The sequence below is a fragment of the Lichenostomus cassidix genome, chromosome W (assembly GCF_008360975.1).
Source record: "Lichenostomus cassidix isolate B80296 chromosome W, HeHo_3.0, whole genome shotgun sequence".
Classification (NCBI taxonomy): domain Eukaryota; kingdom Metazoa; phylum Chordata; class Aves; order Passeriformes; family Meliphagidae; genus Lichenostomus; species Lichenostomus cassidix.
The window spans coordinates 21311285-21324356 of record NC_139510.1 but is presented as its reverse complement, the minus strand read 5'-3'; the positions used below and the strand labels follow the sequence as shown (position 1 = coordinate 21324356).

General features: G+C 42.2%; 2 protein-coding genes and 1 long non-coding RNA gene across 5 annotated transcripts in view; all 3 read left to right on the top strand.

Moving 5' to 3' along the window:
• Positions 1-13072, top strand: part of LOC146425670 (uncharacterized) — a 420136-nt gene that overhangs the window by 186333 nt on the left and 220731 nt on the right. The gene's annotated exons all lie outside the window — the stretch shown is intronic.
• LOC146425675 (uncharacterized) overlaps positions 1-13072 on the top strand; it is a 131100-nt gene that overhangs the window by 5949 nt on the left and 112079 nt on the right. The window lies entirely within an intron of this gene.
• Positions 1968-13072, top strand: part of LOC146425676 (sorting nexin-18-like) — an 88523-nt gene continuing 77418 nt past the window's right edge. For 2 of the 3 annotated variants that reach the window (XM_085041606.1, XM_085041608.1), the window contains exon 1: positions 1968-3847. In XM_085041606.1, coding sequence (XP_084897732.1) covers positions 2293-3847 — 1555 coding nt within the window. In that variant the 5' untranslated portion in view covers positions 1968-2292. Of the gene's footprint in view, positions 3848-4502; positions 5439-13072 lie in introns of those variants that run through there. The other variant, XM_085041607.1, reaches the window with a different exon arrangement.

Sequence of the window (13072 nt, the reverse complement as noted above, 5' to 3'; positions counted from 1 at the left end):
TGAACTCTGTCAGAGAAATGAACAAGAACTGTGTATCTGGCAGGATGTTGATGGGAAAACATGAAGAACTGAGGGCCAAACAGGAACAATCTCCCCCAGAGGACTTCTTTCCTAGCAGGGGCAAGAAAGCTCACCAAATGGCAAAGGCAGTGTTTACACCCAGGAGGAAGAGAGCAGGCAAGAAAAATGTTTGTAGCCAGTGCATAACATACAAAATTTATTTCAAATTGTTCTTTATGTCAGGAAAATTAATCCACAAACACCAGAGGCTTATGTCCAAAAAGGAGACAGAAGAGTCCTGTAACTTTATTCATGAATAAAGGGAGAGGTCATGGGCATTTCTCATGGGGTCTCTCAAATTGCTACAGGACGCAGCCTCTTTTTATCTTAATTTCTCGATCATATTTCCCTCTGTCTTTCCCCATTGGCTGAGGTACTTGAGAGACAGACTCCCCAAATCACCTAATACAGATCCCCATCTAATGTACATCCCCCCCCTTTGGTTTTTATTGTGTCTCTGTTCTTTTTCTCTAAGTCCAGGGATTCAGCACGGCCTCGGGTGAGTAACAATCTGTGTCAATTAATGGAATTCCTATGGAATTTATGGTTCCTCCCCTTGCTTCTTTCACCTATCAGTATCTGGCCTTATCTACCAGCAGGCCTCACAGTTTGTTTGTAAAGACATCTCCCTCTTGTTCCTTTCATTTAACAGGAAGAAATCTTGAGAGAAACTTCTATTCAGGCATCCAAGGCAGCTCATCATTAATGGGATGGGATCCATGTGGTCAGACAACACTGGACCAAGTGCCACAGGAGCTATGAGAAGAAATTATCAGGGCAGGGAAAAAACTACAGGGATTGGACTGAGGCTGTTCTACAGAAAACCAACATATGCGGCATGACCACATTTTTCAGGAGGGATAAAATATGTATTATCTACAACTAAAATGCATGCTTTCCTATTTCTAACTGCACTTTTCTTGCTTCTTTGTAAGCAAGAACCAGCTGGAGAAGGACCACCAGAAACAGTGTAACCTTCCCATAGCATCTGTGAAATACACCTACTGAAGAAAAGTTCAAGAAGGGACAGCATAAATTATTATCACAACATGGAAACCCTGAAAAAAACCCAAAGCATCTGAGAAGACCCACAAGCTTCTTTTCCAAACCTGGAGAAGTGCTGAAACATCTTTGAGGAGGGTTGGAAGTAATCATCATTGACAGGGAAGATGTGTGCTAATGTCTTTACAAACAATTCTATTGGTGAAGGTATGGGTGTTAATGTCTTTGAAATGGGTCTTAATGTCTCTACCAACTTCAAGCCGCAGGTTTGTTACAGAACCCAGATAGACTGACTCCTGAAACAGACAAGTGGGTCTGCAGAAGCCTGAGTTTCCGAACTTTGGGGTAAAATGACAGGTTCAAGGGGGAATATGTGCTAGGCGGTTTGGGAAGGCTGTACCTTCCTAGTACCTCAGCCAATGGGGGAAGAAAGAGGGCAACATGCGGCCGGGAGTTTAGGATAAAAGGAGTCTGGGCCCTCTGAAACCTCGAGAGAGAAAACCTCGTGGGCGTGTGCCCCAGTAGACTCTCTCCCTTTATTCGAATAAAGTTGCAGGACTCCTCTGTCTCCTTTATGGACACTGGCTTTTGATATTGTGGTTTTCCGTACATCATGTATTCGATTCATGGAAATCTTGTAGACTTATGAAAATTTAATCAACAGATTTAAAGAGGCTGAACTTGCAATAGTACAACCTGCAAAACTTGGTAAAAACCACTCAAAAACACAGAAGATTGAAAACGCTACCAGATTATAACTGTGTTATTGTTCTGGCCGTGAGGATGGGATGCCTTTCTCGGGTGAGGACAGAGGCAGCGGAGGGGAGGGTGACCAGGGGCGCGATGGGGGTTTGGCGTTCACCCCTGGGCCGGTCGGACGTCAGGGTCCGGGCGGGGAAGGGGCGGGCCGGATCGTGCCCATCTATGGGGGGGGGGGGCCGCTCTGCTCTCGGCTCCTCTGCCCTGCCTCTCGGCTCTGGATTAGCGAAACTGGCGACGTGGGACATCCGCCGGCTCGGCCCCTGCGCCCTGCCTCGCCCGCCGGGGTGAAGTCGGGACTGGGAGTCGGCCGCGCAGCAGCGCAGCGGAGCTCGGGGAGCTAGCCGGCGCAGCGTCCCTGCCGGCCAGAGGCAGAGGGCAGCCACGGCGCTCTCCTGCACAGCCACGCCGGCATGGTGTGGTGAGGGGCGGCGGCGGGCAGCCCCCGGCGGGCGGTTGGGAGGTGGGGCCATGGCTCTGCGGGCCCGGGCTCTGTACGACTTCAGATCGGAAAACCCGGGGGAAATCTCGCTGCGGGAGCACGAGGTGCTGAGCCTCTGCAGCGAGCAGGACATCGAGGGTTGGCTGGAGGGTATCAACAGCCATGGCGACCGCGGTCTCTTCCCGGCCTCCTACGTGCAGGTCATCTGCGCCGCCGAGATGCCGCCGCCCGCCCCCTACGCCAACCTGCCTGCCGGCGGTTTCGAGCCGCTGCTGCCCCCCGCCGCCTTCAAGCCGGCGACACTTGAGGCCCCGCCGGCGGCGGCGCCCGAGCCCTTCTCGCTGCCCCCCGCCGCCACCGGGTACCCCTTCCTGCCGGCGCCCTACGGCGGCTCCTACCAGCCCAGCCAGGGCAGCGATGACGACTGGGACGATGACTGGGACGAAAGCTCCACGATGGCCGATGAGCCGGGCTCCCTGAGCAGCTCCTACCCCGTCTACGAGGCGGCGGGCAGAGGAGCCTCTGGCCACTATCGCCTGTCCATGCAGTCTGAGATGTCCCTGAGCTCCCGCAGTGGCCATCTGGCAGGCCACCTGCACCTGCCCAGCAGCAGCACCAAGAGTTCGGCCACGGTAAGCCGCAACCTCAACCGCTTCTCAATCTTCGTCAAGTCCGGTGGGGAGGCCTTCGTGCTGGGCGAGGTATCAGGCTTTGTGAAAGATGGGGACAAGCTGTGCTTGGTGCTGGGCCCCCGGGGCCCTGAGTGGCAGGAGAACCCCTACCCCTTCCAGTGCTCCATCGAGGACCCCACCAAACAGACTAAATTCAAGGGCATGAAGAGTTATATTGCCTACAAGCTGGTGTCCAGCCACACTGGGCAGCAGGTGCACCGCCGCTACAAGCACTTTGACTGGCTCTATGGGCGCCTGGCTGAGAAGTTTCCCATCATCTCTGTGCCCCACTTGCCAGAGAAGCAGGCCACTGGCCGCTTTGAGGAAGACTTTATCTCCAAACGTCGCAAAGGCCTGGCCTGGTGGATGGACCACATGTGCAGCCACCCTGTGCTGGCTCAGTGCGATGCCTTCCAGCACTTCCTCACCTGTCCCAGCACGGATGAAAAGACCTGGAAACAAGGTAAGCGCAAGGCTGAGAAGGACGAGATAGTGGGTGCCAACTTTTTCCTGACCATCAGTTTCCCTACTGGCTCTGGGGCTGGCCTGGACTTGCATGAGGTAGAAAGTCAGGTGGATGGCTTCAAAGCCTTCACGAAGAAGATGGATGAAAGTGCTCTGCAGCTTAATCACACAGCCAATGAATTTGCTCGCAAACAAGTCACTGGTTTCAAGAAGGAATACCAGAAGGTGGGACACTCCTTTAAGTGTCTCAGTCAGGCATTTGAGCTGGACCAGCAGGCCTTTTCGGCTGGCCTCAACCAAGCTATAGCCTTCACTGCAGAAGCCTATGATGCCATTGGGGACCTCTTTGCAGATCAGCCCCGGCAGGACCTAGATGCTGTGATGGATTTGTTAGCACTGTATCAGGGGCATTTGGCCAACTTTCCAGATATCATCCACGTCCAGAAAGGTAACACCCTTACATGTTTTCTGAAACTATGAAGTTTTATGTTTCAGTGATATGCACACAGATATAGAGACAAAGGGCTAAATTTGCTCTGCATCTGGCTTGCTGGCCTTGAGTTAAATCTTTCAGTGTTTACTCAGGTAAAAATACAAAATCATTAGTGGCAATTTCCATTCTGTGCCAAAGGTCTATACATTGTTGGGAATTTTATTGGTCAGAGGTTATTGAGTTTGGTTGTGTATCTCTGAAATAAACCACATCTGCCTATACTGCTGATGCATTAAAGATTAATGGGCTTGTTTACAAAGCCTGAAGATGAAGTGATATGAAAACATCTATTACTCTTTGATGTATGCTAGTTATCTTAAATCTCTGATCTAGTAGATAATAAATATAAAGTAAACTGAAGATGGAGATACTCTGATTGACTACTTAGTTTCAGGTGCACATGGTGGTGTGTGCGCTTTTCAGTGTCAGATATTCAGATGAGATGTTTAAAGCTGCTGGGGTTTGTCCGTTCAGCCATACATTAAACTCTCTTGCTACCTTTGTAAGGATGATGGTCTGCCATGATGTTCTTAGTTGGAGTTGTTTATCTTTTGCCCTTATTATCACAAAAAGATGTTGTTCACCTGTTATCCTTTTATCATCTTTCTAGCTGAAACATGCTTCTGAGGTTCAGGTTGCTGTTTGTATGATGCTTTGTGATGCACTGGAGAGAAAGGAACTCCAAATATGAAAAAATCATCTGCTATATGACCAGTGACACTTGTTCAGATAAATCCAAGCTTATAGCACTATATATGTGTAGATGATTTCCCAGCTGTGAAGTTAATACTAATCATATAATAATCATTATGAAAAGACTAGCCCATCATTCATTCTTTTTGCAGTTATATATGATCAGGGATGTGTGGGGATTAGAGCTGTAAAAGAGACTGAGAAAACATCACATATTCAGTACAGAAATGGGTATGAGTAACAGTTATTCAATAAAATATGCAAGCTTCTTTATTGAAAATTAGTTTGGAAATTTATAGGTCATGTTGTACTCCACAAGAGGCAGAGCTTGAATTGTCACCCATGGTGAATCAATATTTTCTACCCTTATGTGTATTTTCCCAGACTTTTGCATGTGGGAACAGTACCTTGAGTTTTATGGTAAAAAAGTTGGAAGAGTTTTTTCAATAGATCAAAAAGGCAGGCTTCCAGGAGGTGTGCATTATTGCTGGGAAAAACTGTGGAGGCAGAGTTGGTACAAAGTGCACAAATTCTTATTTTAAAAAAGTAAGCTTTTCATTGAAATTACATATATCAAAGTCAGATTTCCATTCTTCTGTCAAATCTTGAAAATTATGAGTGGAAATGTAAACAATCAATATTGTTTTGAATAGAAAAGAGAAGTGTGTAATCTAACCTTAGAGGAGTCATTCTGTTAGCTGCTGTGGCATTGTGTTCTGATAACAACTTGAAAGTATTTTAAATTTGGAGAGAAGGATGACCTTGGTAATACCTCGTGTTTGAGAGTAGAGAATTTTGAAGTGAATTGTCAAATAATAATAGGATTATTTGTAAACTTCTGGAAAAAAAACAGAGGGAAAGATTTTTAATTAGGTGGAATAAGACAGCAGATGATACTCTATCATCAAGATTTAAAACTATATAATAGAGTTCTTCAATGTAATATTCTTGGAGAATTTACTCTGAAGACTGGGAATAATGTTACATGCTTGATTCAACCCATATTTCCTTCAACTTGCATATTCCTGTTTCCTTTGTAATTCTGTTTAAATCTGCACTTATTGGTTAGGTTTACCATGCTGCACCAGAGAAAGCTCATCTAACTGAGCTTCCACTAGAGCAGTGCATGAGCATGATGTATGTGGAGCTGATTTTGTGCCAGAGCACTGTCTTGGAACTGGTTGGAAAAATGTACAGTCAGTCTGTGTGCAGGTGTTGATGCTCCAGCACCTCTGGTCTAACACTGCCTTTAACACAATATTATCCCTAGTACATACTTGGTTTTAGAAAATGGCATGTGTTTGAGATATTGGTCTCTTGAGTGTCTATGTTAGTCATAGGAATAGGGTTAGAGCCAGGTTAAATGTTGTTGTCATTCCCTTTACAAAATAGGAAAACTGGAAGAAAACCGAGAGGAAGATGTTTTTTACCCCCAGTATATTGCTGTTTTATTACTTTAAAGAGTTACTTGTTACAATGTATAACTTTTCAGATCAGATGAAAATATGAACTGTTTGGTGTTTTTGCAACATAAGAGCTTTCTTTTAAATTTACTAACTGTGATAGTTGTCAGTATTTGAGAATTATTGTCTGTATAGACCAAGCAAAAACCTTTCAGTGTTTTATTTTCTAGTGTGCAACTTCTTTGTGTGTGTCCCTAGAAGTGGTAGAAACACCAAGCTGTTTGACATATTGCTTACATGGCCATGACACTAAAAAGATGAACTCTGAAGTTTGGAGTACTTTTCCATTTTTCTCCTACATAGTGTAAATATATTGTCCACTTGGGGCAAAACTTGAAGCATTTTCTAGACTCCATTTCTATATTGTCCTAGATCTGAGAAGGACCAAAAAAATAAAGGCTGCTATGCTCAAAACATATGCATATCTGTGGGTAGAATATGACTTCCTTGTCCTGTTATAGGTTTGCACTACTGTAGATAGTTGAGCAGCTGCTTAACGTGATTTGGAAGTATGTTTTGTGGTATGGACTGAGAAGTCTGCATGTCTGGGGTTTTTGAATCATTTCTGCAACTCTTCTTCTGCAAGAAGGCCAGAGAATCTCTGAGCCAGAGACAAAAATTTCCCTCCATTCGGGCTTTATCTTTTCTCTTAGAATTATGAACCAAAGCCATGTAAGCCTCACTATTTCTTTGTCTGTGTATCAGCAGGAAAATGTGTTAACTATTGTGATATTTTATAGTTTTGGGGTCCATGTCTTTCTGCCTCCCATGTTGAGGATATAATTTGAGGTTGTCATTTTAGTCACTTGTGTAAAACATGTGGACCACTGGACTGTGTGAATATTTTCAAGCTGTTTATTATCTTATTAATAATGTATTTTATGAAATGGCAATAAATTCAATAGGAGATTTTAAAATATTCCTCACCTTTATCTTGTGCACCCAGTGTTAAAGAATGTTCTGTGTGAAAAGAAAAAGTTGAATTTCCTGCCCTGGAAGAGACAGAGGAAAGATTTGAACTCCCATATGCCAGTTGAGGACCAACTTCTATTTTAGTAGGCTTTGTCACGACCCACCAGTAGGGGGCATGGTATTCATTGTAAGTTTTCATCAGGCTGAACAAAGACACCAGACCAAGGGTCAGGGAACTCATATGTTTTATTCTACAGTCGCCTTAACTTCGGCAACTAGCCCAGTGCTTAGACTCAAAAGGTGTTGGCTAACAAGTCCTTACATTTTACAATACACTTCTCAAAAGGTATTGGCTAACAAGCCCTTAATTTACAGTACACTTCAATAAGCTCTCAACTCCCACAACAAACTTCTTAAAGGTGCTGGCTCATAAGCCACAACACACTTCCACAAGCTCCCCACCCCCACAACAAACTTTAGTACAGAGTACAGGGTAGAATATGATAGCTGTGCTTTGCCCAGGCAAAGCAAGAGAGGACAGAAAAAAGGCAGAAAAGAGAGAGAAAAAAAAGATCACCAGTCCTTAGATCCCCCATTGGTCCTGCTGTGTGGATGGTCTGGAGCTGGGGTTGTGAGGCAAAGAAAGCAAAAGAGAAAGAGAGGGAAAAGAATAGACAGAAAGCGATCAGCTTCCTTTTATGGTTAATTTGGTGCATGCCTCTTATGTAAGGTAGACTTTTCACGCTGTTTTGTTCATGTGTGCACAGCCAGCCCTTTGAACCCTCCTTCAGGAAGCGAGTTGGGGGGGAGGGAGAGTTGATGCGGGCACGAGTCTCAAGGTGGAGCAGGAAGTTGGCTCAGAACAGTGCTGCCTCACCTCTGCGGGACCCTCTCTTCCAATAACATTTTTCCTGTCCTAACAGAATGTTTGAGACAAAACATGCTTACACCTGGTCCTCCACAGGCTTGAAAAATAAGTTGCAGTTCTGTAATTTCTTTTGCAGAACTGGTGTATCTTTCAAGAAATGCTAGTTTCAGTGACTTTAAATTCGAGAAGAAAAGCAGCCTCTCATCTTCATTTGTAATGGACAATGCCTTTTTTTCTGTGTTTTTAAGGTTTACTATGATGGGTTGACCCTGGCTGGAGGCCTCTTTGTTACTTTCCTCCTCAACTAGACAGGGAGGAAAAAATATAACAAAAGACTCGTGGGTGAAGATAATGACAGGGGAAGATCACTCGGATTACTGCCACGGGCAAAACAGACTTGACTTGGGGAAAATTTAAACAGATTTGAGAAAGTGGCCTAAATGTTTTCTAAGATGTAAGCAGCAATTCCATTTCTTCTGCATGCCAAGATTTAAAATAATTATTTTAAAAAATATCTGAATTACTCATTTGCTTCTTGATCTCCATTTGTTAAAGTAAAATAAGGCAAGTGGTCTTACTTACCTAAAGCAAACTGAATTCTAAAAATGTCTAAAGAATATTTGAACAATGTACTGGGAGTATTTTTAGAATATCTCACACAAATATAAGCAGAAAAACCATTCCATCTGGGAATACATCAAAATTTAAAGCATTGAAAAACCCCAAACAGCACTGAAACCTGGATTTTTATAACAATTTTTTTTGTTTTGTTTGGGGATATGTGCGTTCATAAGTAAATCAGACTGGTCAAAATGCACACCTAAAATTTTATATTACAATTTAAAAACAGTTTGTTGTGCAGACATGTTTTTTCTGTCCCTATTTTTCCTTTATCCACTTTTTTCCCCCCTCCATCCCTCAGATACATACAGTTTCCAGGGGGTATTGCCTAAGAACAAAAAGACAAAACCTTGCAACAGTGTTAAAATGGTAAGATAAAAAGCAGATCTTTAATGAAAGCTTTCAGGTCCACAAAACATGGTTATGCACACGTGTGATAAAGAATTACTACAATTTGTATAAGGTTAATTAATTAGTATATCTAGCCAGTACATCCAATAGGAAATCAGTTACCTCAGTAACTCACCCTCGGGTCTGCCCTTTGGAATTGTTCCAGGGGCTTCGTTGCCCTATTTCTTGTTATGTCTTCTCAGATTCTGGTTGCAAAACAAAATGTCCTTCTTAGAGGTTTTTTTTTTGAGAATAAGACTAAATAGAATTTCAGGAATGTTAGAAGGGTTAGCTTATTATTCTAAAATCTATGAGAAAGCTACAAAAATACTAGGAGCTATATAACCATGTGTTAACAGTTTACAAAGCTACAAATATATGAAAAAATGTTTAAAAAGCAAAAATCTTTAGTTATCAGAGGTCCAACTTTATTCTCTGAGAGCTAAGCATGTAAACCTAGCCAGATGACCCTCACAACAGAAAAAAGAGTTGGGTATTTACATTTCATCTGTTTAAGGATTTTTACGAAAAATTTTGGATTGCTCTAGGATGACTGTTGTATTTCTTGCCCTCTCAGCATCCCCATTTCTATTACAGCAATGATGTAGTGTTGTGTGCTTGCTGCTAAATCACCCAATATTACCTCCCAGTAACCTGAAGGAAACTGAGACTTTTGCATGTCTAAAATATGAAAGAATCTAGAAACCATCTAAAATTCTAGCTTCCTTGGTGTGTGTAAGTCATACAGAAGACAATAATGAGCAGGGCTAAAAATGAGCAATGGCCTTATTTGAAGAAGATTAAACAGGGGAAAAAATGACCTTATGTCCTGTCTACCAAAAATATGCATAGGTCTTAAATATGTTTGGTTTTTCTCTTTTCCTCTCCCTCCCCCAATCTCACCTTACCTTAGCTTGCCTTGCCTTACCTTTCTAAAAGAGCAAGATTCACTTAGTCAGTCATTATGTGTTTCTCAATTCAGGTAGTCAGTTTGGAACCTATTAGCATGATATCATATAAATTCGATGACAGATAGATGTTTCATAGCTGATAAAACCCCAGTGATTTTTCTTAAAAAAACAAGCTGGTACCAAAGGAAGAGTATTGTTGGAAAACACAGTTTTCCAGCAAAACTTGTGTTAACTAAATAAACCTGAACAAAGCCTCAGCATACTCAGGCCTCAGTAAAAATCCTAACAAGCTGCAGTAGCTTGCTTCCCTGAGAACGCTTCGTGAGAAAATATCAAGAAGATGCAGCTGTGTAAGGAATGTACGGGAGTGAACTTGTGATTAACAAAGAATGAGGGGGGAAAAACCCTGTAGATGTGAGAACAAACTGCAGATACGTGTGTAACTATAATTAGTAACATCTGTAACAGTATATAAGTTTCTCGTTTGGTGAAATGGAATGAAGCTTGCCTTATATCTCACATTGAGACTGCTGTGAGTTTCCTCCCGCCGCTCGTTAGAGTATAGCTGTTCCTCCCATGGGAAAGACTACATGCATTGCTGCACATCAGAAAGTCTATCCAGATTGCCTATTTAGCTCCAACCAGGTGGAGAAGTTTTGATTAAAGCTCACACGCATACATTTGTCCAAAGACAGTACATTGTCAGCTCTCGTGTTCTTACGGGTACTTGTTCACTGCAGCTCCTGCCTATTGGGAAATCCTTTTGGACAGCTAGAGAGTAGCAGGACAGTGCAGATATTGACGAAATAAAAATTGTTATGGAGAAAGAGGAAGTAATTTTACTTTTAAGACTATGTAATACCTTTTCAGCTTGAAGCTTATGAAGAATCTAGATAGTCAGATGGTTCTCTCTTGCAGCTGAGAGAAATCCAGATCTTCCTAAAAGGATTTCCATCCAAACAGGGATGACAAGAATAGGTAGACTGAAAACAGAAAGTAGCTCCCAGAATTTTTCCAAGTCTTTGTAAGCACATAATTTAAAAAAATCGAGCTGTCCAATTTTGCTATTTTGCAAGTCACCTTTGAAACAAAGTGTGCTGGTTTTGACTGGGGTAGAATTAATTGTCTTCACAGTGGCCAGTATGGGGCTGTGTTTTGGATTTGTGCTGGACACAGGGTTGATAATATAGAGATGTTTTTGTTATTGCTGAGCAGGGCTTGTACAGAGCCAAGGCCTTTTCTGCTTTTTGTACTGCCACACTGGCAAGGAAGCTGGGGGTGCATGGGAGGCTGGGAGGAGACACAGATGGGACAGGTAACCCCAGCTGACCAAAGGGATATTCCAGACCATATGACATCATGCTCAGTATAGAAAGTGTAGGGAAGAAGGAGGAGGGGGGGGGACATTTTTAATGATGGCATTTGTCTACCCAAGTAACCCTTACATGTGATGAGGCCCTGCTTTCCCTATTAAACTGTCTTTATCTCAACCCACAAGTTTTCTAGCTTTTACCCTTCCAATTCTCTCCCAGATCCTACTGGTGGGGGAAGTGAGTGAGAGGCTGTGTGATACTTGGGTGACAGTTGGGGTGAAACCATGACACAAGGACATGTTTTAACCTTTCCAGCCTTTTTCCATGACTTCATTGTTATACTTTATTTGAACAGTTAAAATGCCAAGTGAATGTGTGCATGTTGCGGATAAGAAAAAACCTTACAAAATGAGTGCCTTGTTAGCCTTGTAAAATCCTTGCTCACTCCTGTAACTTCGGCTAACCAGAAAAGCACTCTGGGAATGACTCAGCTAACATAGAGGTAAAAAAAAAGTTGCATAACCAGAAAACGTTATATAAGCACCTGTGTGTGGACGCATGATCAGAATCCTCATTAGTCAGAAAGACGCTTGGACACTTCGTGAGAGGTGATAGGGAAGTGGCATGCAGCCAATGGGTGATTGTTTAAGCTAACAAGAATGTAAACTGATAAAGGCCTAATTGCTTAAAAACCCCTGGTTTTTGCAATAAAGCGATTTCTCTTTATGACTGCTAAAGGGAGGTCCGTGCTATTCATCTGTTACATGTGCAGACTGTATAAGCTCATCCAGCTAGTACCTTATTTTAAATTGCCTGGTTCAAATAGTACAAAACTGGAAATTCTAATTAAAATAATGAAATCACATTTGGCTTAGCCTCCAAAACATTAGTTTTATTGGCAGACTAGAGAAAACAAATGGCAAATGCTTTCTACACAATCTTGTTTATATTTTTCACAAAGGCCATGAGAATTTAAAATAAAAGTAAAAAAAAAAAAGTTAAAAGTGTGGTTTGGAGTGGTTGTCTCATGAAATTGGTAACAGAATAGATACATTTAAAAATTTCTTTAGGTCTTGTCAGTGATTTTCAAGGGAAAACTATGGTTTGTTGCTTGCAAAGCAGTGTGGTGTAACGTGTCCCAGTGAAACATTCATACTGGAGGTGCTGCACACCAAAACTTGTAGATTTTTTGGTGGGACTCTAGAGCTGAAATGCACATTGCCAATGGAATAATTTAAATATTTTCCAGCAGCATGAACATTTTGAAGACTCTGAACATGCACAAGTATGATTACAGTCCATTTATATCTGGATAAATAAATTGGCCATATATGCTCTTCCTATGTCTGTGTACAGCAATTTGCAGATGTATGCATTGATGCCTTTTTCTCTAGTCCTAGAATTATGAGCCAGACACAGTTAAGAGGATAAAAAGGGGTTTAGCTCTGTTTTTATTAAGGATCCTTAGGTGCACAATTCATCAACATGGAAAATGCTGAAGATGCACACCCGCATGTGACACATATACAATTTTTATAGACTTTGCAAATTAGCATATCTGACAAAGATTCCCCAATAAGAAGCTTAATTGATGAAGTAATCCCCCCAGTTCTGGTACCTTCTAGATTCTTTCCCCCTTGGATGAGGCTTGAACTCTGTTTACAAAAATATGTCTCAAAGAGCTAATTTCAACCTCAGTTTCTATGGAGAACCAAGATAGCATAGGAGCTTCAGGCCCATAACTGGGAGACTTTTAGAATGTTTAGTCTTTCTGCCTAGAAAAATACTGGAACTAAGTTACAATAATAGACTACAAATCTACAAATATGCGTGCTAAGAAGACAGAGAATATATAAAAGGTATATAAAAGAAAGGGCAAAAAATCACCACGGCATCAGCATGATGAGTCTAATTAAGGGCCTTTCAGGCAAAGGTATGGGAAAGGGAATAACAGTTCTTGTGTGCATATATATATATATATATATATATATATAACAAGACAAACAACA